Source organism: Thunnus albacares, chromosome 6 (assembly GCF_914725855.1).
Source record: "Thunnus albacares chromosome 6, fThuAlb1.1, whole genome shotgun sequence".
Classification (NCBI taxonomy): domain Eukaryota; kingdom Metazoa; phylum Chordata; class Actinopteri; order Scombriformes; family Scombridae; genus Thunnus; species Thunnus albacares.
In genome coordinates, this window is record NC_058111.1 from 17,060,715 (window position 1) to 17,084,554 (window position 23,840).

A 23,840-nucleotide genomic window follows, 5' to 3' on the forward strand; every position below is an offset into this window, starting at 1 on the left:
CCTGGCTGCTGTTGAAGTGGCTGGCCGCTCTGCTTTATGGAACAGAAGAGGATGCAGGCAGGATTATAAGCAGCAGGTTATGAGCAGCAAACATGACAGACCAGCTCCGATTTAGGAAGGTTATGTAAATGTGCTTGTCGACAAAATATGTTTTTCTGCCCACAGTATTTCTCTCTCTCTCTCTCTCTCTGGAAAAGCTAGGTAGTTTGGTTTGGAGGAAGCAGAAGGGGTGGTGACGGCAGGAAAGGGAGCTAAAAGAGAAGATTGTTATGGAGAATGATGTGTAAAAGAGACACACCGTTAATGTTTAATTTTCTCCAGACTCCAGTGCTTATTCATCTGCACCAGGGGCAAGGAAAGGTGTTGACTGAAGTCTTTATGAGAAAGGCTCAGAGTTAGAATACATTATAGAGAGATATGTTCTTTTTAGTTGAAGAGAGCAGACAAAGTAAGGTAGAGAAGAGAGAAGGATAGACAGACAGGGAGAAGAGTTTTCAGTGTGCAGAGAGTACCCTTCGTACTCGTATGCATTTGACCTCTGCTGCTCTGAGACAGAAATACGGCTCTGCAGGTCTTGCCTAATGGCATTGATCACAAGAATACCTCCTTCAGACTGGGTAAACAGCGTTCCAGACATACAGTCAAGTACCATGACTCAGTTGTGGAAGTAAATATTGCCTGAGAGGAGCATACAGCATAATAATCATTCTCAGTGGAGGTTTTTTTTTTTTTTAAATTGGCAAACATTTTCAGAGTATTATCTTTCACACAGAAATGAGCTGAAACAAAAGAGTTATGAGCGCAGTTACTAATCACACAAGCGTGTGTGTATGCTCGATGGTGATGACAGAGATGGAAGTACTTATTTGTGTCACTGATAGAGTTTGGGGGTCTCACACAGCTCATATTCAACATCGAGTAGCCATGGGAAACTTATGAAGCTATGAAGCCTCCCTCCTTTTCCTCCTCTCTCTCTCTCTCATTCTCACCCTCCCTCCCTTCCTGCCCATTTAGCCTGCCACTTTTTCAGCAGAAGTTTAGATCTCCGGGCCGATGTTTAATTCATTAATGTCTCACTCACTCTTGCTCTCATTCACTCTCACGTGCTCTGTCTTGCTCTCTCGCCAACCAAGTCCCTGCGGTTCCCTAATAGAGTTATTTTACCTTGTGTCTCACTCATTTTCCCTGGCACGCACACACACACACACACACACACACTGCTGACTCTTTTCCACTGTCCAATGTGTGACAGTAGGGCATATGACACTTTGCCTCTGTTACATAGTACAGCTCATCATGATGATGCCAGTATTTCCTCAGAACATACCGTGTGTCGCTCAGTGCTGTGTTGACATTTTTAAGATGCATTCAGGCTGTGTTGGATCATTAGGTCAGGGAATTAGGCAATGTTGTAACTCTTTTTTTTTTTGGATTCCTTTAAATCTTTGTTGTTTTTTAAAAAAAATGCTTTGGACTGGGCAATGTGGCCAAAAAACAATTCTTAGATAGATAGACATACAAGACTGTCATCTTTTACTCATTAACAAAATATGTATTTTCCTAAACCGCTATGGACTGTCGGTACAAGGTTCTTCAGTTAAGTAGAGCACAGACATCCACTTTAATAATCAATGTCAGCACATACAGCGCAGATACTGAAGTTATCTGCTCCGTTTGTGTGAACATCAGACTGATATCTAAAGACATCTAGGAAGCTAGCATTAGCTACCAGGTTACATAGCAGGGAAAGACCAAACAAAGTAGAATCTCTATGTTGTTTACTTGACTCTCATGGCTTCACCTCTCAGAACCAGTGATGATACCTCAATATCAAACACAAACTGAGAGCTCAGATCAGTGTGCAGAGAGTCCTTTTTCAGTCTATCCTCCTCAGAGATGGAATTATTTGATGAGATATCCAGGGTCAGCGGGAGTCACGACAGTCTTGTAAATTGCAGCAGGTGTGCATATAGTTGCAGTTTACGGGACTGTCATGACTCAAGACAGCCAATCTATGCTCCCTTTTGACTGAAAATATAAAAAAATGTACTTTGTTATAACTCAGATTTTATAATGTAGATATTTTACACATCATGCAAAAACAAAATGTTGAATTAATCAAATTAATTTGGTACGTCGCTCAGCTCTATATTGACAATAAGCTAGGAACTTTGCTCTCTCCCTCTGTCCTACCATGTACTTTCCTTCCTTTCTGTATCTTACTGTCGTTCAGCCTTTCTGTTGTTTCTTTTTCTCCTTTTTAATGTACCCCTGCCTCTGTGTTTCTGCCTCTTTCCGTGCCCAGATCTGACGGCATGGAAAGTATGTACGGTTGTGTATAAATATCTCGGGCACTGCTGTCTAATCAACAGAGTGAAATAATTCACTTCTTATTCTCCACACACACACACACACATTCGTCGATGTAGACCGACAGACATCTGTCAGTGCCGAGCTCTATGTGGAAAATGTTTTTAGGGAAAATGGTGAAGTATTTCAGCAAATAAAACAGAGTAGCAAATCATTTTGTTAAATTTTCAAACACATATTAATCAGAATGAATAATGCTGTGGAGGTTAATGTTATGGCACATGCACATTTATGCAGGTATACATACGCCACAATTATGTTGAATGTGCCTTTTGAAAAGTGAAGTCCTTATGTGGTTTCATGTTGCCATCTCTGATGTGTAGAGTGTGTATGAGTGCAGTCAGTATTAGGTAGGCGGCTTTGAAATGTTTTGATTCCAGTGCTCGCCATGCCAGACTTACTTTTTTCAGTACCTTACTCATGAGATATAAATACTTTTCTACAAACTGTTTTTTTTTTTATTTAACAAAAGCCACATTTCTAAATTGTTCGACACAAAAAGCTGTACACCGTTCCCACCTAAATAAAATAGTATCAAACTCGCAAAATGTAGATTTTAATCACGAGTCAGCTGATCAAAGGTTAAGTAAACAAGAGTATGAATCTGACAAGACATCAATTGCCAGCAGTATTGAAGTTTGATACCTAGTTCTCGTGTTGAATTGAAAGGCAGAGTAAAATTCATGTTTTCAGAGTATAATTTTGTTTGCAAAGTGTCAGCGTGTGAGCTGTAGCAACCACTCTGCTCTGTGTTCGTTTGTCTATTTGCATTACTGTGAGACTTGTGTTAACTTTTCTTTGTACCACTTTTCCTTGAAGTCTAGAGACACACACACACTCACACACACACACACACACACACACACACAGACTCACACTCCTGACATCTCTCCCTGTAGGCCAGACTGCAGAGCGCTCGGGGCCATGTTGTTTTGTCTTCTGACGGACAGACAGAAAGAGAGAAAAAAAGAGAGACTTACCCTGGCCAGTGATTACGCCAGTTTGACACCACAGACATGGACGGGGGGGTGGAGAGGGGGGGGGGGGGGGGGGGGGGGGGGGGATCAGTGCATGAAGAGAAGTGAAAAAGGCACTGTAGAAAACGGTGTGTAGATGATATGAATAACAATGTATGCGGTGTGTCTCCCTGGACCCTGATAACCTGCAGACCAGAGCCCCGTCCCTGTGACAGGCTGGCCTTTGTGGCCACTTTATCCCGCCTGTACACTTGTAAGGTAGAGCCGGGATAATCGCACCTAATCTAATTAAGGCTAAAGAGGGCCATGACTGAGGCTGGCCAGAAAGCAGACTGGGCACACACACACACACACACACACGCACACACACAATCAACAAACACAGCTCAGCAGCAAAATCCTGTTTGCATCAGAAAAATAAGGTTGTCATATTGATTATGCAAATTAGGGACTAACGGGGGCTAACTGCCTCTCGGCCAGCCGGTTACAGCTGACACAGGCTAAAGAGAGGGATACAGAGAGAGGAAGAAAGGATTAGAACAGGTTTAGCTTGCTGTTTTCTTTCTGCCATTTTCCATGTACCACTTTTAGGTTCACAACAGTATTGTCCCCCTGATACTTTGTCTTTTGGTGAAGTTGAGACTGACAGTTTCTGGAGAGGAAGGATTTCTAATATTCAGTGAACTAGTTTAAATCAAAGAGGGCTGCAGTAAACATGATCTCCCCTTAAAATGCAGATCACATTTGTAACAGATTAAATTGCTATAAAAAAAGTGCATTATTTTGTAAGTTTTTGACATTATGGTCAGCAGCTTTTTGAAATATAGGTAAGGCACACATGCAAACATGCAGATATACAAAGACGGATTCATAAGCATATGCAGTAAACAGCAGGATAAGAGGAGTGGAGAGGAGGATTCATATATCTCAGTACCTTAGTTGTGCTGTAACAAATTATTATTTTCATTATCCATTAAACTGTTGATTGATGTTCATTTTTTAGTTAAATGATAGTGATTTAGTTAGATATTTGTTTCGTCTATAAAATATTTTTAAAAAATAGTGACCTTGGGCTTTCATAAGCTCTGAGAGCCCACTGAGACATCTTTAAATGTCTTGTTTTGTCCGATCAACAGTCCAAAACAAAGATTTTCAATTTAAAATCAAACACTAGCACAGAAAAGTGGTAAACCCTCACATTTGAGAAGCTTGAACAAGCAAATATTTGGTATTTTTGCCTGATTAAATAACTTAATTGATGATCAGAATTTTCTGTCTAATGACTAATTGATTAATCAACTAATAGTTTCAGTTCTACTTATCTGGGTGCAGTCGCTTGTAAGGACATGTTGCGGGTACATGGCTATAAAGGGGTGTGCGTGCCTGTATATGTGTACGCGCTTGTCTTCAGGTGTGTGTGTATTGTGTGTACAGCCAGCCGGCAGCCAGATTGCTATTTCCCCCTTCTGCCCCTATAGAAAGGCCTGGGTATTCTCTGGATGAGGGTGTGATGTACAATTGAAGGGCAGGATTGAAACTGATTACCTTGTTAACTCCTGGCACCCACTGGCAGCTTGAAATAGACCTGAGCGCCAGGGCCTGATTTGCAAATGAATTACCTCTCGCCCGGCCCTCCCCTTCCCTCCCCTCCATTCCCCCGTCTTCCTCCCTCTCTCCCGTTCTTTTTCTTTTTTTTTGTGTCCATTCGGTGCCAAGATCATCTTTTTATATTGTGCCATGACAGATGCTGTGCCGGGCTGCCATTGTTCCCCATCAGTTTTTCTGGGGCCGCGAGGAGAGCCAAAAGATTTCCACATGTGATTTTAACACAAGCGTCCCCCCTGCCATAGAGCCCAGTGCTTTATTCTTTGTGTACCAGTACTGCAATCTACAGAGTTTTGGAGCAGGCGGAAATGTTGGGGAGCGTCATTGTCTCCGTCTCAATAATGGAGAGGTATTTCTCTGATTAGGAAAGGTTCTAATTGGGAGGTATGAAAAGGACCGCTGGCTATTGAAGAAACCGCAGGGAAATTGATTGCTCTCCATGTCTCCCTTTTGCTTTTTCTCTCTCTGTCTTTGTCCTGCTCTCCCTCTATGTAACACACTAAAAAAGAAGTCAATTTTCTTTAAAACTTGGCCCCAGCATTCAATTCCCTTTGGCACCGAGTTGGTGTGTATAGGCTGAGAAGAGGGAGATATGGGCAGTCTGTAGGGAGACACGCTCTATCTATGATGTTTTATGTGTAACTGAATGTGTGTGTCTGTTCAGTTTTTCCTGGCTCAGAATGAGTTGAAGTTGCAACGTCAACAATGACCTACTGATGCTTAATTATTTTTTCTTAAATAATAAGATAAATGCAAACATGTTCTAGGTCCCAAGTACATGAGCAAAAGGCCTCATCTGCCTACTACTGACTGTAGGGAGCACTGTTTTTTCCATATTCAACAAAAGACTAAAAACATGTGTGTCAAAAAAAAAGATTCAGACTTGTGAAATCTTGATTAAAAAAATAATATGTCTTTCACAAGGACAGCTAAATGTTACTTTATTTATAAATTTGGTCCTTTAATTTCTGCTCCACAAGTGCTGCTAGCGCTGCCTTTCACATGTGTGTTGCCGGGATTCAGGTGCCTGATATGGACCACATATTAACAGGTGTGTGTGTGTGTGTGTGTGTGTGTGTGTTTTATCAGAGTAGAAAAGGCCAACCATAAATCAACTTCTTCCTTTCATATTCCTCCTTTTCAGACTTTTTTATTGACTGCACTTAACCCTCCCTCAGAGAAACATAAAGTGCTGAATTTGTTAGCCCCGTTTTAATGGACTGCTTTTCTTTACCATTTTGGGATTATGCTAAAGTAACCCCCCCCCACCCCATCCATCCAGTGGGAAGGGGGGCAGCATGTGTACCCGAATGTATGCATTTATGTATGTGTGTGTGTGTGTGCGTGTACGCATGCCTGAATTACATAGAAAAGCATAGAAGCATAAGTCTGTGTTTTGTTCCCTCTTGTGTGTTCTGCATAGAAGAGTGACAGCCCCTGACGTACCCCTGCATTATCCCTCCTTGTGAGTGTGTGAGAGAGTGTGTGTGTGTGTGTGTGTGTGTGTTCGTGTGTCTGTCTCTCCCCCCCAACCCTCCTCTTAGCTGTATAAAACCCTGAGAGGTAGCTCTGATAGTACACACACAAGAATACAATTTCAATTTCAATTGGCAGGCCTGTTAAAAAGGAGCTATGGAGATGGCAATCAAGCCTGGGGAAAAGCTGAACTCCCTGTATTATTTTGTGTGTGTGTGTGTGTGTGTGTGTGTGTGTGTGTGTGTGTGTGTGTGTGTGTCCCTCGACTGCTTAATATCAGGCGTTTGCCTTCTATTAGTTAAACAGGCAGATGTCACTGATGTGGACTGTGTATTAGTGCATTGTGTGTTTTATTTGTGTGTGTGTGTGTGTGTGTGGTTGCTCTAGTGTCCCCATCACATTGACTCTTTAATAAATATGCCTGCCATTCTATCAGCAGTCAAACAACATATGAATGCTCAATGACACGCTTGACAAGTCATGCAATTGTGGCAAATGGGGTGCGCACACACACATGCATACACACACACTCTTATGAATGATGTCTCTTTCATAGTGTTACAGTGTCCTGTCTTCCCTTTGCTGCTCTTTTTCTGCTCTGCTCCTCACTATCTCTGACTGATATCAGGTCAAATGCTGAGAGGCTGCTGAAGGCCAAAATGTAATTTCTGCAGCTGAAGTACTCTAAAAAAAAAAAAAAAGAGAGAGAGGTGCATTTTAAGAAAGAAAGCTGAGTACTATTACTTACTTGTTGTGAGTTATAGGTTTGTTATATTGAACACAACAAATTCTGGACTTTTTAAATTTAAGAACATTCAACAACTACACATTAAAGTAATGTTCAAGTTTAAATGATAAATAACAATTGTTGTGGGGAAACTGAGTCATTATAACAGCTGAGAATATATAACTATAGATAATAATACAATAATTACTGCAGAGGGGTTATGAAAAAATATATATGAACTTCAAGCAAAAATGCCTCAAATCCCCTTGTTCCAGCTTCTCTGTATGACAGTGTCTTGTCTAATGTGATAGTGAACTGAATATCTTTAGGTTTTGTACTGTTGGTCAGACAAAATAAGCAATTTGATGACATCACCATGGATTTTGGAAATGTTGACAGTCATATTTAACTGTTTTCTTACACTTGATTCATTGATTATTAATATTATTGAGTAATAATATCCATATTGTTATATTATTATTGTTTAGTAATATCTAAGTAAATCGCTAATGGAATTAATTGCTTAGTTGCAGTTTGTCAAACTTGTCAGCCTAAAAGAACTTTTGCTATCTTGACTATGTCAGATTTACGGGTTACCAAATTTTTGACTGTAAATTTCCATCATATGGGTGTAAAAGCATGCGGTTGTTTTGAAATGTGCGAATATTTTTAGAGCAGATGCTTTGAATGTTGCTTCACAGATGAGCAACACTTTCTGGTTCAATAGTGTTTGATCCTCTACTAATCCACAAATCGCACACATAGTAAACAGAGTGTAATGGATCCATCACAGAGTCACAACCAACAACTGGCGTGTTGCTTTCCAACCATTTTTGTGAAGGTGGCTGGTATTTTTCCACTTTAAAGCAAACAGGGAAGTTCCATATCCTCAAAATGAGTAACCAAGGTTAATATATGTGCAGTCCAATGTTAGTCTTCCCTTACTCGTCCCACACTATCATTGCTCAGCAGTTCAGTGGTTGGAGTCACATTTAGTGGACAGCTTAAAGGGTTAACACTGCTTGAAGAGGAGACCCTGTTAAATTATGCTTTATACTACATAGTAAACCTGGCCAGCATTAGACAACGAAAGGGTTAAAGCGTCCACACACAGGACAGCAGGCCTGAGAGGTAATGCATGGCTGATGAGTGCTGGGCTAATGGGCAGCTCTGTTAGCTGGAAATCAAATGACTGCCTCTGCATTTTAAGTCCCTCTGTCGCCTCCATTGACTGACTAAAGATATTCATCTCCGTCGTGTCAAGGGGTGGGGGGGTGTGTGTGTGTGGGGGGGGTGAGGACAGAGGGGGCTTCAAGTAAAGAGAGGAAGAGAAAGAAAAAGAGAGGGGGTGAGGGAGAGAAGGGGAGGGCATCTTAGAAGAACCTGAAGACCTAATGCAATTATTAGAAACTTGACCACAAATGACAACTCATCTGGTGCTGGCTCTGTAATTAATTGTCTGCTAGCAGGAGCGCAGGGGTTTGAGAGGGTGTGGGGGGGGTGGGGTGGGTGGGTGGGTGGGGTGAGTTGAGGGACAGAGAGGAGAGAGAGAAAGGCTGGGCGAGCAAGCCGGGTGATTGCGAGAGGGCAAAATGACAGGTGAGGAGAGGCGCTGGGAAGGAGATGAGGTAAGATGAGGCAACAGCTTAAAGATCCTCGTTTGAGTGCAAGAGACAGAAGTGTTTGGACACAGTGAAAGCGAAGATGTACCGTGAGTGATAGAGGCAGAACGAATGCACGGGAGAGACAAGGAGAGAAAATGTATGCGACTGGATAAAAGAAGGAGAGGCGAGGCAGAGAAAAAGAGCTGGAATGAGAAAGGAGAAAAGCGCAGACAGTGTGATGGATCCAGCGACCATGTTAAATTGGTCAGTATTGACCTTGCCAGGGCTCAGTTTAACACTCACACTTGTTTGTCCAGTTTTACTTAATTGACCTCAGATAACTAATTACCTTTTCCTGGAACAACAGTGCATTACTCTTTCTCCCCCTCTCACTTGCCATTCCTTTTCAGACTCTCTGTCTTTCTGGATTTTAGCTATTTAGAAGGAAAGCCAGTGATAGTCAGCACACTAAACATCGCAAGCTCCCAGAAATATGATGATAGAACGTTACAACCTTCAAGATCTTCATCAACAATTATCAGTATTTACGTTTGAAGGTCAAAATACTTCATCATTCACTTTTTGGAAGATACATACTGTGCGAACTACCTCCCTTCCTCCTTCGCAATACTGCTTTTTCCTGTATCTGTATCCAAGTTGGGTTTGATGTGCACATTATCAACCTTGTTTGCTTTGTAGTTAGTTTGAACCTGTTGTTTGGTTTAATTTTCATCACTGGAACAGGTGATATTGGATATAAATTCTGAGTCATGTTGATCATATGCAGTCTACTGCATTACCTACAGGAGATTATTGCTGCAACTAACGATTATTTTCATTATAGATTAATCTGTCGATTATTTTCTCGATTAGTTGTTTGGTTTATAAAATGTCAGGAAATGGTGAAAAATGTTGTCCACCATTTCCCAAAGCCAACTGTCCACAAACCAAAGATATTCAGTTTGTATCATAAACGACTAAAGAAACCTTTGAGATGCTGGACCCAGAGAAATTCGGGTTTTTTTCTTAAAAAATGACTCAAAATGATTATCAAAGTAGTTGGCGATTAATTTTCTGTCAATCAACTAATCAATTAATGACTATAATAATTGTTGCAGCTACAGTAGATGCTGTTATTCTAAACACGTGTGTGTGTGTCTGTCTGTGAATGTTTGTGTGTGTTTTAATTCTGTCCTAGTGATCACACAGAACATTTATTCTTTATCCCTGATATACTCTCTTTTCCCACCATTTTCCTTCCTCTATGCCATGCATCACTTCATTTGTCTCATTTCTGTTGGATTCCCCCTTTATAACTTTGACCTGACATGTCATGGCAAGTTGCAGCGTTTAAGGATCAGCAACTATCCATTGGCTTCTGCTTTTTTAAGTTTAGCTGGGCTGATAGAAAATGAATTTGCCTCTTCATAGATCTCATACTGAAGAGTAGTGTTCACCAAACTAGATTTTGATTAAGTATTTAGATGTTTGTGAGTTGGAGCTGACATGCAGATGTGTGGGAATTATGAGAAGATTTTGGACTTTTTGATGTATAAAGGCACAAAATGTCAATGTTCGATATTACTTGATTTATTTAGATTTTAATTCTCCAATTATTTTCAATCCATTGTAAAATGACTATGGACTACCACTGTCATACTAAAGGAATTACAATAGGCTTTTGCTCTGGGTTTAAAGGTAGAGTCAGTCATTCTGGAGAAAGATTGTTGATATTTGAACTAAACACCCTAACAAATACACCGTCCTTTCATGCTCCCTCAGAAGCTCCACCCCCAAATTCATGGACGCCAGTGCCAAAGCAACGACCAAAAGAGAAATATGGTGGAATTCAGAGCAATGTGTCAGCTGTAGAGTCACGTCTGTCTCACACATTATCACCAGTGGGAAAATTGTTTCATATGAGCACAACTCTCTGTCGCCTCCCTGCTTCTCACTTGACCTGCATTCAGCATGTCTGTCCACAGAAGCAGCCGTCTGTCAGCTGAGAGGACAGCATCCAGACAAACTGCCTTCACCGGGCTGACTGACAGCAGAAATTTATTGAACCAAAATAATTTGCATGTCGGCTCCACGGGAAGAAATTGACAGTGTTTGTATTTATTGATTCATTGATACAGTTAATAAGTTGAAAACACATATAGAGTGAGATATTTGTGTGATTTAAGCAGCTGCCTGCTCAGATTACGCTTCACTAAACGGACAGAAACAGACTCGGAACGTAAATAAACACAGGGGTCCCCATGAGACTATCCCTGATTCGGTATGGATTGATACAGTAAATAAAATAGAGGCGTATCTGTTCCGTGAGAAAACGCTTTCTATATGAAAAAGCCATGGCCTCTTTCTCTCTCTCTCTCTAGTTCACCCAGTCCTCCCTCACCATTCAGCAGGTGCTAGAGACGGGAGACTGTCATGTCCTCACACAGACAGCTGCTCTGATGACTTCCCTGTCGTCTGTACGAGCACAAACACCCCCTGCTGCTGATTGGCTGGAGTAGTGTTGTGTGGCTCGCTCCAAGCCACTGTGTTTACATGCCCATTTACAGAGCCAGTGCTGTGTATGAACACCAGATGTTTTTTCTGCGCACATACAGAACAGAACAGCTAGCAGATATTTGCTGAATTTGACAAAAAGTATATTGGATTAGAATTGCTGACTGTACCTTTAATTACCCACCCAATTAAACCCAGATTAAAGCCTACCAAGGGGTAGGAAATCACTGTATTTGTAATTATACATAAATACATACATGTAATACTCTAAATTTTCTGGAAAAGCATTTGAGAGACTGTCTGTTTTTGGCTAATACGTTGAATAAAATCTCCCAAAAAATAAAGGTATTCTATCACGTTGATGCATAAAAATCCAATGTTTGCAAAAAACAATGATTTGCAACATTGGCCTAATACAATTAGATATGTAAGCGATATTCTTGCTACCACTGTAATAACAGTTAGACAAAATATCCAATGTGCAGTAGCTTTAAGTAAGATTTTGAAAGTGCCATAAGTTAATTTTCTTGTTTGAGACCACAGACTTGAACTAAAACATGTGACATGACCGCCATGTCTTCTCAACATAGCAAGCCTGTCACAGTTTATCACAAATCACCGTCTGTCTGCTTCATTTTTGTCTTTCCACGCCTTCACTTCATCACTCCCTTCCCTCCCTCTCGCCGTGTGCCAGGGCTGTAATGTGCTCCTATGGTTGTAGTAAGCAGGCCACAGTGTCTCTGAGGCCTTGTGCTACACCACCATTACTATCTGGCCTGCCTCCACTACAAATTGGATGAACAGGCACTGACACATTTTCAATATTATTACATTAAACCAAGTGGATTTTGATTGATAACCTAATATTGGCCTAATGCAAAACATCAATCATGGCAAGTATATTAATTATTTAATATTGTGGTGTAATTCAGAAATCGATGCTGCCTCTGCGTTGAAGGCACCGAGAACGGAGGAAGGGAGGGAAAGAGAGAAGAGAGCGATAAGGAGAAAAGGAAAGCTCGGTCCCTGAAGACCTCAGCAGATTATATGATGTTTTGAAAAGAGAGATGAGGATGTAAAATGCCGTGTGTGTGTGTGTGTGTGTGTCTCTCTAATGGATAGAGCGATCCCTTCGGCCCTGCTGCGGACAGCACTGGACAGCTTGCCCTTGATGAAGTCAGGACAACAGATGAATGAGTGGGGAGATTAAATGCAAGTGAAGAGCTTAATAAAGGTTGGATCACGAAAATAAAAGACAGAGAGAGAAAAAAAAAATGCGGTTATGAAAAAGAGTGCGAGGGAAGAGGGGGAAGAAAAAAGTGAGGGGAAATGAGTGGAGGAGGAGGGATCGAGCGCTGCGTCTCCCCTGTGTTAGATTGTTTCTCACTAATTGCGCTTCATTAGCGGATTACACACACTGTCACCACGGTAACAAATGTCTTGCTGTCTGGTTGCCGGGCGCCCGTCATGTATAATGAATGTGGCGGGGTGTTTGTCAGAATGTAATGTAATTACAGCTAGATGAAGTTTGCCTTAAGTGGTTGACTTGTCTGCATGTGCTCACTGACAGAGCACAGAATAAACAGGCAAATATCCTTTCATCATGACCTTTTTCTTCTCTAGTTTTGTTGCTTCTTACTTTTCTTAATATGTGTTTAGCGTATCTGTCATTCCTCCATACCATTATTTAGAAATGCTAATGATGTGGGGATGGCTTAGGCTTGTAGTCACACTGAGTATGGGACCTGGATGGATGGATGGATGGATGGATGGAGGAAGGGAGGAAGAGGGGGTGGAAGGTGGGATGGATTAGACAGTATGTAATTTTAGAGATGGTTTAGATTTACACTGTGATGCTGCTGGCTGCATTAGCAACTGAAGCCTGTCGATAAGCATTCCCTCTCAGCACACACACGCACGCATGCATGGATGCATGCACGCACGCACACATACACACACACAAACACACACGCACACACACACACTGAAACACCACGGCCAGGGTGGAGTTGTCTGTAATGGGGACCAGAGTTGGACGGGGGGTTGCTGGGATCGGGGACGGGGGTTGTTTGTGTTCTCTTGATCTTTTGATTTCCACTGCTGCAAATTTGAAATGTGCCAAAATTGCATCTATTATTTACTGCCAATTTGCTCTTTTTAAAACCGACTGCTCGCCCCCCCCCCCCTCCCCCCGACTCGCCATTCTGCCGTTGCTACCCTGATAATCATACACACATTTTTTATTAATTCACAGATAATAAGCTCCCAGTTCTTTCTCTGTAGTTGGAAATTATTATTATGACTGCCGGCAGTATGGCGACAATATTAGTTAACCTCTGACTGGTACACACACACACACACACACACACACACACACACACACACACACACACACACACACACACACACAGTAACAACACTCCAGTCTAAAAGGTTAACAATCAGGACAATTCCTAATTATGAGTTATTTTTACTTTTCATTATCCAAAACCTGAAACCGAAAGAGAAACACACTGTGATGATTATGACAATTTCTTCTGTATTCCAGTTAAAGCTGAAACAATTAGCCAAAATGATTGATTAGTTGAAAAACAGAAAATTAATACAGCAACTATTTTGATTATTGATTCATCATATAAGTAATAATAAAAATTAATAAAGCGTAAATGGCAAAAATGTACTTGTTACAGCTTCTCTCTGTTTGTTTTTTTTTAGTCTTTTATGAAAGTAAATGAGATACGTTTGGGTTTTGGGCTGCTGGTCAGAAAAACACTAAGACATTTTAAGATGTCATCTTGGACTCGACATTTTTTTGCTATTCGCTGACATTCAACAGGCCGAACTATTAATCAAGAAACTGGTAGATAGGTAGTTAAATCAATTATGAAAATGATCATTAATTGCACCCTAATTCAGTCAGAAATTTAATGCTCCAGTTAAATGTGTTAAAATATTCACAAATTAGTTGAGAAATGTTCATAAAGTGCACTTGAATAGAGTTTGTTTTCCTGTCCCTCATGTGTTTGTTGGTAGAGTGTGTGTGTGTGTGTGTGTGTGTGTGTGTGCGCCTCTGCAAAAATGCTCTTTTCATTAAATGATGTTTTGTGTCTGCACTTTATTTACAGTGGGGGAAATGTGTTGTTGTGTTGCAGGGATGCTGGGAACATCAAAGGAAGATTAGAACATCTGGTAAGTTCTATTCGACACCCCCCCCCACCCCACCCCACCTCACCCCTTTTTTCGCCCCCCTACACACACACACACACACACACACACACTTTGATATCTGCATTCTTAATGAAACCTCCGGAATTGAAGCTGAATACCTGCAGCTAACAGGCAGAGAGAGAGATACAGAGAAAACAGACAAAACAGGGATAGAGGGAGGGTAGTGTCTCCCCTAGGGCCTGGTCCAGCTTTTATATTACCGTTTCATTTATCCCCAATTCTACCCCAACACACACACACACACAAACACACACACACAGGGTATCCACTCATTCTGTTCTCCCTCATTTTTGCTGCCAGTTGTGGCCATTTGCAAGATTTTTAAGATTTTTTTGCATACCTGTTTGCACATGCATGCATGAAAGGAAAATGTTTTTTACTTTTCAGACATAACTATTGGACCTACACACACACAAACACTCACACACACACTCATGCTCATGCTCCCTCTCTCCTCCTCATGTCAGCATGGGGCCCTTCCTCACTCTTATCCCATCCATGAATCGAGGGCCTGCTGGAAACGCTCTCCTGGGACAACCTGAAAATTTAATGGCCAACGTTTTCAGGGTTCCTCTTGCTACTTGCTTTAATACGGGGTCAGAGTGCCGTGCAACAAAGTGAAAAGGTTCTCTCTCCTCTTTTTGGGTGGGAAGGAACCAAGGTTTGATGTGCCCCGTATTCCAGGGGATGAATTATAGACAGGGGTCAGCGAGGGTCCTGGCTCTCTGTGGATGTCACATGCCCTCCCTCCCTTGCCTCCCTGCATACTAAACTGCAGCTCCCAGCACCCTACGCAAATGACCCCCCGCCCCACCATGCGCTACGCAAATGACCCTGAATATGCCACACAAATGACTGACCTCGAAATTCAAACAGTTCTCAGTAACTCTCTACTTCAGCGAGCGGCAGATCCGATAACTTGACCTCAGATCATATCCTTACGATCAGTCACAGAATTGTTCTTTAATGTTGAGTTATTTTATTGACTGTATTCATATCTCTGTATCCCGTTTTGACCGGTTATGACAGGTAGGATACAGAGGCATTGGTGGGGTACAGCGTTCTTTTGGTCTAGTTTGGGTTCAGAGATGTGGATGGGAGGGTCTGTAGGTGTGATTGATGTAGTACTCCATAAAATGTGCTGTGAATTATTCAAGAGAGGATTACGTGCATAAACAGCATTAATCAATATGTGTATTGGCACTTAGATCTTGGCAAACATTAGGGATCCTGTGTCTCATGTTGAGATGAGTCTTCCTCTTAAAGGCATGTGAAGGAATGTGAAATAATTTACATAAGGCATAAGTGATACTGGGGCCAGCATACAGTATGGGAAAATATCGCTACAAGTACTGTATGTCTGAGAGAAGAAACAAATGAGTGCGCAGTTGTTTCATGTTTTCACACTTCATGCACAGTCATCTGGCCAAAGTCACCTTGAATTAAATATCTTTGTATTATTTCATCATTTTTAACAAATTCCCTTAAGTTATACGGAAAAGCAGTATTGTCATTTAAACAATAGCGTTCTCACAGGGATCGCTATTGCACACGAGTACATTTGTGTTAATGTTTCTGGCAGGGGTTATTGCAGACAGTTTGCATGTGTGTTTTGTATAGTTTTTTCACTAAGTGGACCTATAGGGACAGATTATCTAATGTTTGCATTTGATTCTTAGTTACTGCTGTGTCTTTATACTCATCAGGATGGTTCAGGAGTTAAACATTACACATTTACACACACAGAGAGAGACACACACTCATACACACAAACACACATTTGTATGTTTACCATTGCATTTTTTGTATATACGTCTCAGGGAATTTGAATACCTGAATACTGAGTGTTTGAATTTATGGGTGTGTTTATGCTTATGGGGAGATTGCACCCCAGTAGTCAGCTGCCTGGGGAGTGCAAGACTCTGATTACGATTCGGGACAGAGAACTGTAAATAATGGAGCGCGTCTCCCTCTGAGGTAGAGTTGCAGAGCTGTTCGAAATGTTGTTTCCCCTCAATCCCTCACATATACATCCCTGTAGATTTCTAAGCAGGCATTTATGACTCTCTCTTGATGTACTGCTCTTAAGATTAGTGCATCAACCATATTGACACTTATCATGGTGTCGTTAAGCTCGAGCCATATTATTCTTTTAGCCAACTACCTTGAACCTAAAATTACTTTTTATTTTTTAAAATAATAATTACTTTGGAGAAGTGTTTTAACTGCTGTTGTTTACCCCTAACAAAAAACATTTTTGTAGAATATTCACACCACTGTGACAATCAACCCTCTGTTCAAATTATTCTGGCGCTTGATTTTTCTTGATGAATACTAAAGTTACCTCCTCCTTTTAAGTTAACTATGTGAGTGAATGACTGGTGCAGTAATTAGGTGGGTAATTAAGATTTATGTGGTATGAGGTTTGTTTTATTGTCCATGTTTGTCTTGTTTTTGTATTTCAGCAGATTGACTGAACGCGATCAGTAGCAATGCAGAGAAAAAGACTGTTGTTAATTGCTCCCAGTGCTCTGCTGCGTTAGTTTCTTCTTTTGTACACACACGCGCGCACACACACACACACGGAAGCACCTAAGTTTGAGTCCAGCAATTCTTTGCTCTGGGAGAAATGGAGCGATAGTGAAAGAGGTGGCCTGCAGCAGCTAATCAGTCCAGATGCACAGCTTCTTAGAGTGAAGAAGAAGAAAGCCAGGAGCTCAATCAATACACGAAGAATCAGCCTCATCAGGATTACTCGCTCAATCAGCAGCTGTACCCACCGTTCTAACCATGCACACTGCCCAAGGATGGATAGAAAAAGAAGAGAGGTGTAGGGGTTAAAAAAAAAAAGGGGGAAAGAGGGAGATGTCGATGGTGTGGGGATGGGAGGTTGAATAGGACGTCATGTTGGAAGGGCTGTTCACAGGTCAGTCCAACGTTGCAGGTTGAGTCGTAATTCAGAGAAATATGCGTGAAAGAAATCCTTAAAAAGTTCTCTACAGAAAAAAACTTTTTTATTTCATCATTAATTACAGCCCCAGTGTAAATAGAATTGTTTGACCAGTAGATACAGCAGTCGTACATAAAGGGGTGATTTAAGCATTCATCATGCCTCTGTTGTCAGTTAAATGTTTGATCTAATTTCTCAGTGTCGGGTAGCTGTCTCTTTACTAATGCTATAAGCCTGTCAATAATTCAGACCGTTATTGCCCGAATGACCTTTAAAACCTTCATTAGTGTTAGAACAGTTCAGTCACCTGGTTTCACCTTCAGAAGAGCAAAGTATTAAGAGCTCTTTTCAGGTATCTCCTTATTGTTTTTAATGTCATGATGACACAGAAATGTATACAAAATAAAACGAATTGCAGACTTTTTGAATCTCAGATTTTTTAAATATAACTTTTTATAGAGATTTTTATTAGTTTTGCACAAGTGTAACCAAGCAGGTTCAAACACTCCATTTTATTCGATAAAATATTGTGCAGCTTTGACATTTTATTTTTGCATTACAAGGAAGTGTCTTCTCTCTGAAACAGTAACGTAGGAACGATGGGCTTCTCTTGATAATGCGTCATCAGACTGCTGCACACACATGGCTTTCTTCATGGCATTCGGCTGATGTCTTCCGAGTGTCCCTTTGTGAGTTGAAGAGTTTACTGAGGCAAACAGCCTGGTCGGCCTACTGACAGATAGAAATCAGCAGCTGTGTGCAGGACAAACACAAACCAAGAATGTGACAAACCTGGCATCGCTGGATATGGCAGCGAGTTGACCCAGAGCGGTCTTAAGCGTAAAATACGAGAAGTTCAGGAGAGTTCAGAGCTTAGAACGATGATCATTTCTTTTCTTTACTCTGCTTGTGTCCATTTTGTCAGACCTTAATTGTGTCATCAAACACTTTGTCTTTATCTCTTTCTGTATCTCTTTGCTCTCTCTTTGTATTTTTTTTTGTCTCTGTCTGTCTTTCGTCCTCCCTAATATGATTGTATAGGATAAAGAGGTGAAAACAGCACAGAGAGAGAGAGAGAGAGAGATTCCGGACAGATAAAGGAGAGAAAGAGGGTGGGGGGGGGGGGGTGTTGATAATCTGCAAACAGATTTCCATGCTTATTACACTAATGATTTCATGATATTTGATGTGATGGCAGGGGTTGGGAGGATGTGGAAGCACGGATGGAGGCGGGAGTAGGGGGGGGGGTGTCTTTCTCAGTCTCTCTCATCTCGACGGCGCAGCTAAATGATGGAGTAATTTGAGTGACCTCTGACTTGGGGCAGGCCCAGACATAATTGCATGTCATTCTGGCACGGAAGGAGGGATAGGAGAGGGAGAGGGGGGGCTTCACAAAATACAAAGTATCCCCCCGTCTTTCCCTCCTTTCTGGCGTCTCACTTGTTTTTCTGTGTCTCCTTCTTTTCATGTGTGCCCATCACTGCCTTACTCTCCATCTTGTACCCCCGTCTCACCATGGCTCGCTCGTCGAGTGTTTCCAAAAAAGAAAAACACCCCCTAAACAAAAGAAAGATTGCATTAATTTTCAAATGATGATATTACAGTAAGCGCGGAGATCTCATATATCAAAACGTGAGAACTACTCCCTTACTGTATGTGCTTCATCTTAATGGTATCGCTGGATGTCAAGGGCATGGAGGAAATTAAATCGGAAAGTGCAGATAGACCAAAGAAGATATTATCTCTGGATGATTGCGGTTTTGATAGGTATTCCAGTGAATTTCATTTTCTCCGGATGGGGAGAAGATGAGTTAGCCTGCACATTTGCTCATTTTTCTTCTACATGATTTATGTGAGTTGAGTATAAAACTCTCTCCTTCTCCCCCCCCCCCACCCCACCGCCTCCCCCTTTATCGGGAACACATACATGCATGCGCGCACACACGCACATGGCGTAGTAAATGAATGCCTTTGAGTTGTATCTTGGTCGGGGCAGTTCCCGTGCGTGTATGTACTTTTTTTGTGCGGTTGTATGTGGGCAAACCGCAGTGCATGTTTTAGTGTGTGTGTGTGTGTGTTTGTACTTGTGTGTCTGTATGAATACGTGCGCCTGAGATAGCAGCAGAGCCATCAGCGGGAATGATTCCAGGGAGACGGGGGAGTGTCATTACTCAGACTTGTTTACATTCTAAATACGTAATGAAATCTTGTTGGTAATAATGACGGGAATAAAAGTTTGGGAAATTGTAAAAGTGGTGAAGTTTGAGAAATGAGCCCCGGCCTGTGAAATAGCATTTGGGGGCAGGAAACGACATTATTATGCAGTGCTCCTGCCTGCCTGAGACATGAAGATGAACTGCTGGCGGGCCATAAAATGCTGTTAGCCCCAGCCTGAAGTATGGCACATTGTAAAAGAGCCCTGATCCCATATTGCCATTATATATAAAAGTATAGCCATACACAACATTATTTTTCATATAAGATGAGCTCAGATACAGTGGCCCAGGCCCCCCAAATACATACACTGATAGGCAGATTTTTCCCCCTCCTTATAAAATATATAAATAAACATATTGCCATGGAACCCATCTCTGCCCTGATCTTATAGACCTCGATATTAAAAACAGAAATATTGCATTTTCTAGGGGCTCTGTTTTCCCCTGTCCTCTTTTGGGTATGGGATATAGTGAGTTTGTTTGGTGGGTGGAGGTGGGAGGGGGGGTTGAGGAAGAAAAAGAGATGCGGCGAAAACCCGAGCGGAATGCAACAAATGAAAGAAAATGGAAACAGATGAAGACTTTAAAAACATAATGAGATGAATATTGAGCATATCAACTCCAGCATAAAGAGAGTTAGTTGAGGTGGGCGCCGCGTTTGTGTATATTGAAACTGTTTATTGACAGAAAATAATGGCTACAGTGGTGCAATTAAGATTTATGTTACAGTAGATGGACTGATGATGTCATTGATGTCGCATTTTTCCTCAAGTTAGTTTTTTGAAGACATTTGAAACTGTCAGGTGAGTTTATGCAAACCCACATTTCATTCATTGATTCATTCAGACTCTTTACTTTTTAAGTAGGATATAGGAAGCAGGAAAGAGGGGATAACAAGTCTGTTTGAAGCTAGAGTCTAGCTGTGTTTTACTGGATTTTTAGGATGATTTGCCAGGCAGCCAGTGGAGACTACTGGAAGTTACTGGTCAGGACCAAGAAATATTTCGGCACATAATCCTCTGCAAAACTGTAAATTATCGTATTTACACTTTGGTTTTTATACAGATTAAACAAATGAGATATGTTAATCAATGAGCTTTAGAGGTGCTGATAGGTGGATTTTGTTATCTTTGAACAGAGCCAGACCAGCTGCTTTCCCCTGCTGGAGAGTGGTATCAATTTTCTCATTTAGTTATTGGCAAGAAAGTGAATAAGCTGATTTCCCAAAAATGTCTGACTTTTTCTTTAAAGAAATGCACTTGCAAGTGTTTGGGATGCTAGCTCTCTAGAAAATGTACATGACAAAGATGAGATAGACATAGACAAAGTAACCTGTGTGTCCAACTGGATTCTCTTTGTCCTTCTTGCTAACACTCAGGCACACACCATTCTGAGTCATATTATGTAACTTGGCTCATCTCGGCAATAAGACAATGACAACTTAGCTTCAAAATAAATAATTTTTGATCACATATATCTAAGTATGTCCAAGATATGTAGGAGATAAATCTTAAAAAAGACAAAATATGTTTTGTTTTCAGTAGCAGAGACCACATTCTCTGTTTTCAGTGGAAATTAACATTGATGTTAAACTTTTTAAAAACTTTTTCAGGATCCTGATTTTATTTGTTCACGGTGGCACATGCTGTACATCTCATGTTCTGTTGACCACCACTAGGTGCTGCTGCTTGGAGCTACCTGGTAGATGTTAGTTTACTGTGTCTGCAGAATCCAGAACTTAACTAATCATCAAGAAGACCAGCAGTCCCCCCCCCCCCCCCCCCTCTCTCTGACCTACAGTGTCTGTCTACCCCTTCATTGCTTCATTGTCCCGCCCTCTCCACTCGGTCTCTTCCTCACTTCCTTTGTCTCGGTCGATGTCTCACCTGAGCCAGTAGACTGACTAGAACTGGGTTAATGTAAATTGGCAGATAACGTGAGGGGAGGTTGTGTTAATGTGTCGGTGATCTGCCTGCGTGTGCACTGATGTGTTTTGCTATTCAGCCTTGCACTTTTAAAGCAATATTCTTTAAAAGTTTTATTCTATTCTGTTTTCCTTCTGTCTCCTTCTGTGCCATCATGTATATTAACTCCTGTTGTGGTGTAGTACGATCAAGGGAGTAAATCATTTAGTAAGACAGCAGTCTGACCATCTGACCAGAGAAGGCCTAGCTGACCGCTCTGCTTCTCTGGGTCTGGTCTAACGGGCCTTTATTCATCTGCTGACCCACCATACTTTGCTTTGTCTGGTCAGCCTCAAGCCCAATAACAATAATGTTAATAGTCCCTTGGACCAGCTCATGACTAGAAATGGATAACATTTCCTGCATGCTGTACCTCATTATACACAGCATAGCATTGTTTTTACCGAGCCCATTGAGAGTTATTTATTTTTCTAATGGGACCTGTTTATTTTTGACTAATGGGACAGGCGCTAGGCACTTCGGTTCAGCAAAGCATGTCTCATTGTGTCTGTCATCACTGCAATCCTGGTCGCTGGAGTCCTACTGTGAGTCTACTGGACTTCCTCTCTCGTACCAGGGCAAGAGTTAGCCCTGAGTCAAGCGTAAATAATTGAAGTAGAGGGTGAATGGTAATGTTGGCATTAATAGTGCAGCATACACTGCAAATCTGTTCATGGCAGATGTTTTTAAAGCAGGATGTGTGTAAAAAGGTTGTTCTGTCACACCTATAGAGAGAGGAAAAGCTATTGTTGTTTGAAATAATACCTGCACCATGTCAACGTCTGAAACCCCAACTCACCCCACACCTCGGAATTGGGGGGCTGTGTCAAACAATTGCTATAACTTTCTGAAACCGACAATCTTGACATTTGACATGCCCACTTCACGCAGCGATTGGCCAAATGTTTTGAGGTGAGAAAGTAAGCAGAGTTTGAACACTTAAATTCTTTACACAACAACTTCTGTCACTTCTCATGTATATAACTGAGTACAACATTGTGCACCGTTATCCCATGTTTAAAGAATTTAATTGTTTTAAATAGTCGAATTTTGTCTCTCTCGTATTTCTCGGATCCTGATCAGTTGTGCTGGATGTGATTGTTGGAAATTAACGTGTCTTTATGTAACTTAGTGACATCTATTGTACACTGCCATTTTGGCCAGGTCTCCCTTGTAAAAGAGATAATGTATGTCAAGAGACTTCCTGGTTAAGTAAAGATTAATTTAAAACAACAGTTTTTGCAGATATGACAGTTGGCTTTTCAACTCAACTTGGATTGTGGCTGTTCAGACCAGCCATAAACACCTCTTGTACAAACTAGTTATTTTTGAGTATACCCCTGCCTTTAAAACAACCACAGCTCAGATGGTCTTTTAATCGAAGGGTATGTGGCAGTCTGTCCGCATGTTGTGACTGAATCTCAAACCGGCCAGCTCCTTGTACGGGAGCTCAGTCGGTCGGTGTGTGAATGTGTGCGTGGGTGAACGAGAAGCATTGTGAAGCACTTTGTTCTGCCCCCAGGTTAAAAATTATGGATAAGTGCAGGCCATTTACTCTTTGTATGGCTCTGTAACACCTGTGCAATGTCATTTGAAAGTCGTCAGATGGTATCTCCTGTTTCAAGTCCTTGCCTGGGCAAATCAAACCAAAATTAAATAATAAAAGTCTCTACATTTCTTCTTTGTAAAACTTTTTTTCCTCACAACTGTGCAAAACGCTTTTTCTTCATCTTCTACTTTCTTGCTCTTTAAATTTCTCTCTCACCTTCTGCTCTCCTCTTCACACTCTTCTTCCTCTTTGTCTGCTATATTTCCTGAGCTCTGGGGAAAACAAAAGCAACTTTCTGTCTGGTCTTTTGTCCCCCTCTGCCTGTTTCCCCCTTTACTCACAGTGTGATCATCTAAAGCCCCTGTAAGGAAAGCGCTGCTCATTTCCAAGTACTTCCACCCTACACACACACACACACACACACACACACACACACACACACACACACACACAGTACTTCTCTCGGTGTCTCATGTTTGTTTGTGTGCGTTGGAAAGGCACGGTTCTAATTGAGGGGCGAAGGCACTTCAGATGCAGCGGGTGCCTCTCTCCCAGTGGGGGGAACACAGATCTGCCTCTGGGGAGCACAATTAACGCCTTTTTATTGTTTACTAATGAATTACACACAGAGGAAGCGGGCATGCATGTGTGAATTAGAGA

The 23,840-nt window shown here is 41.5% G+C and overlaps 1 protein-coding gene across 4 annotated transcripts in view; it reads left to right on the forward strand.

Moving 5' to 3' along the window:
- Nucleotides 1-23,840, forward strand: part of rsrc1 (arginine/serine-rich coiled-coil 1) — a 226,355-nt gene that overhangs the window by 135,121 nt on the left and 67,394 nt on the right. For all 4 annotated transcript variants that reach the window (XM_044354291.1, XM_044354290.1, XM_044354293.1 and 1 more), the window contains one exon: nt 14,426-14,462. In XM_044354291.1, coding sequence (XP_044210226.1) covers nt 14,426-14,462 — 37 coding nt within the window. The remainder of the gene's footprint in view (nt 1-14,425; nt 14,463-23,840) is intronic.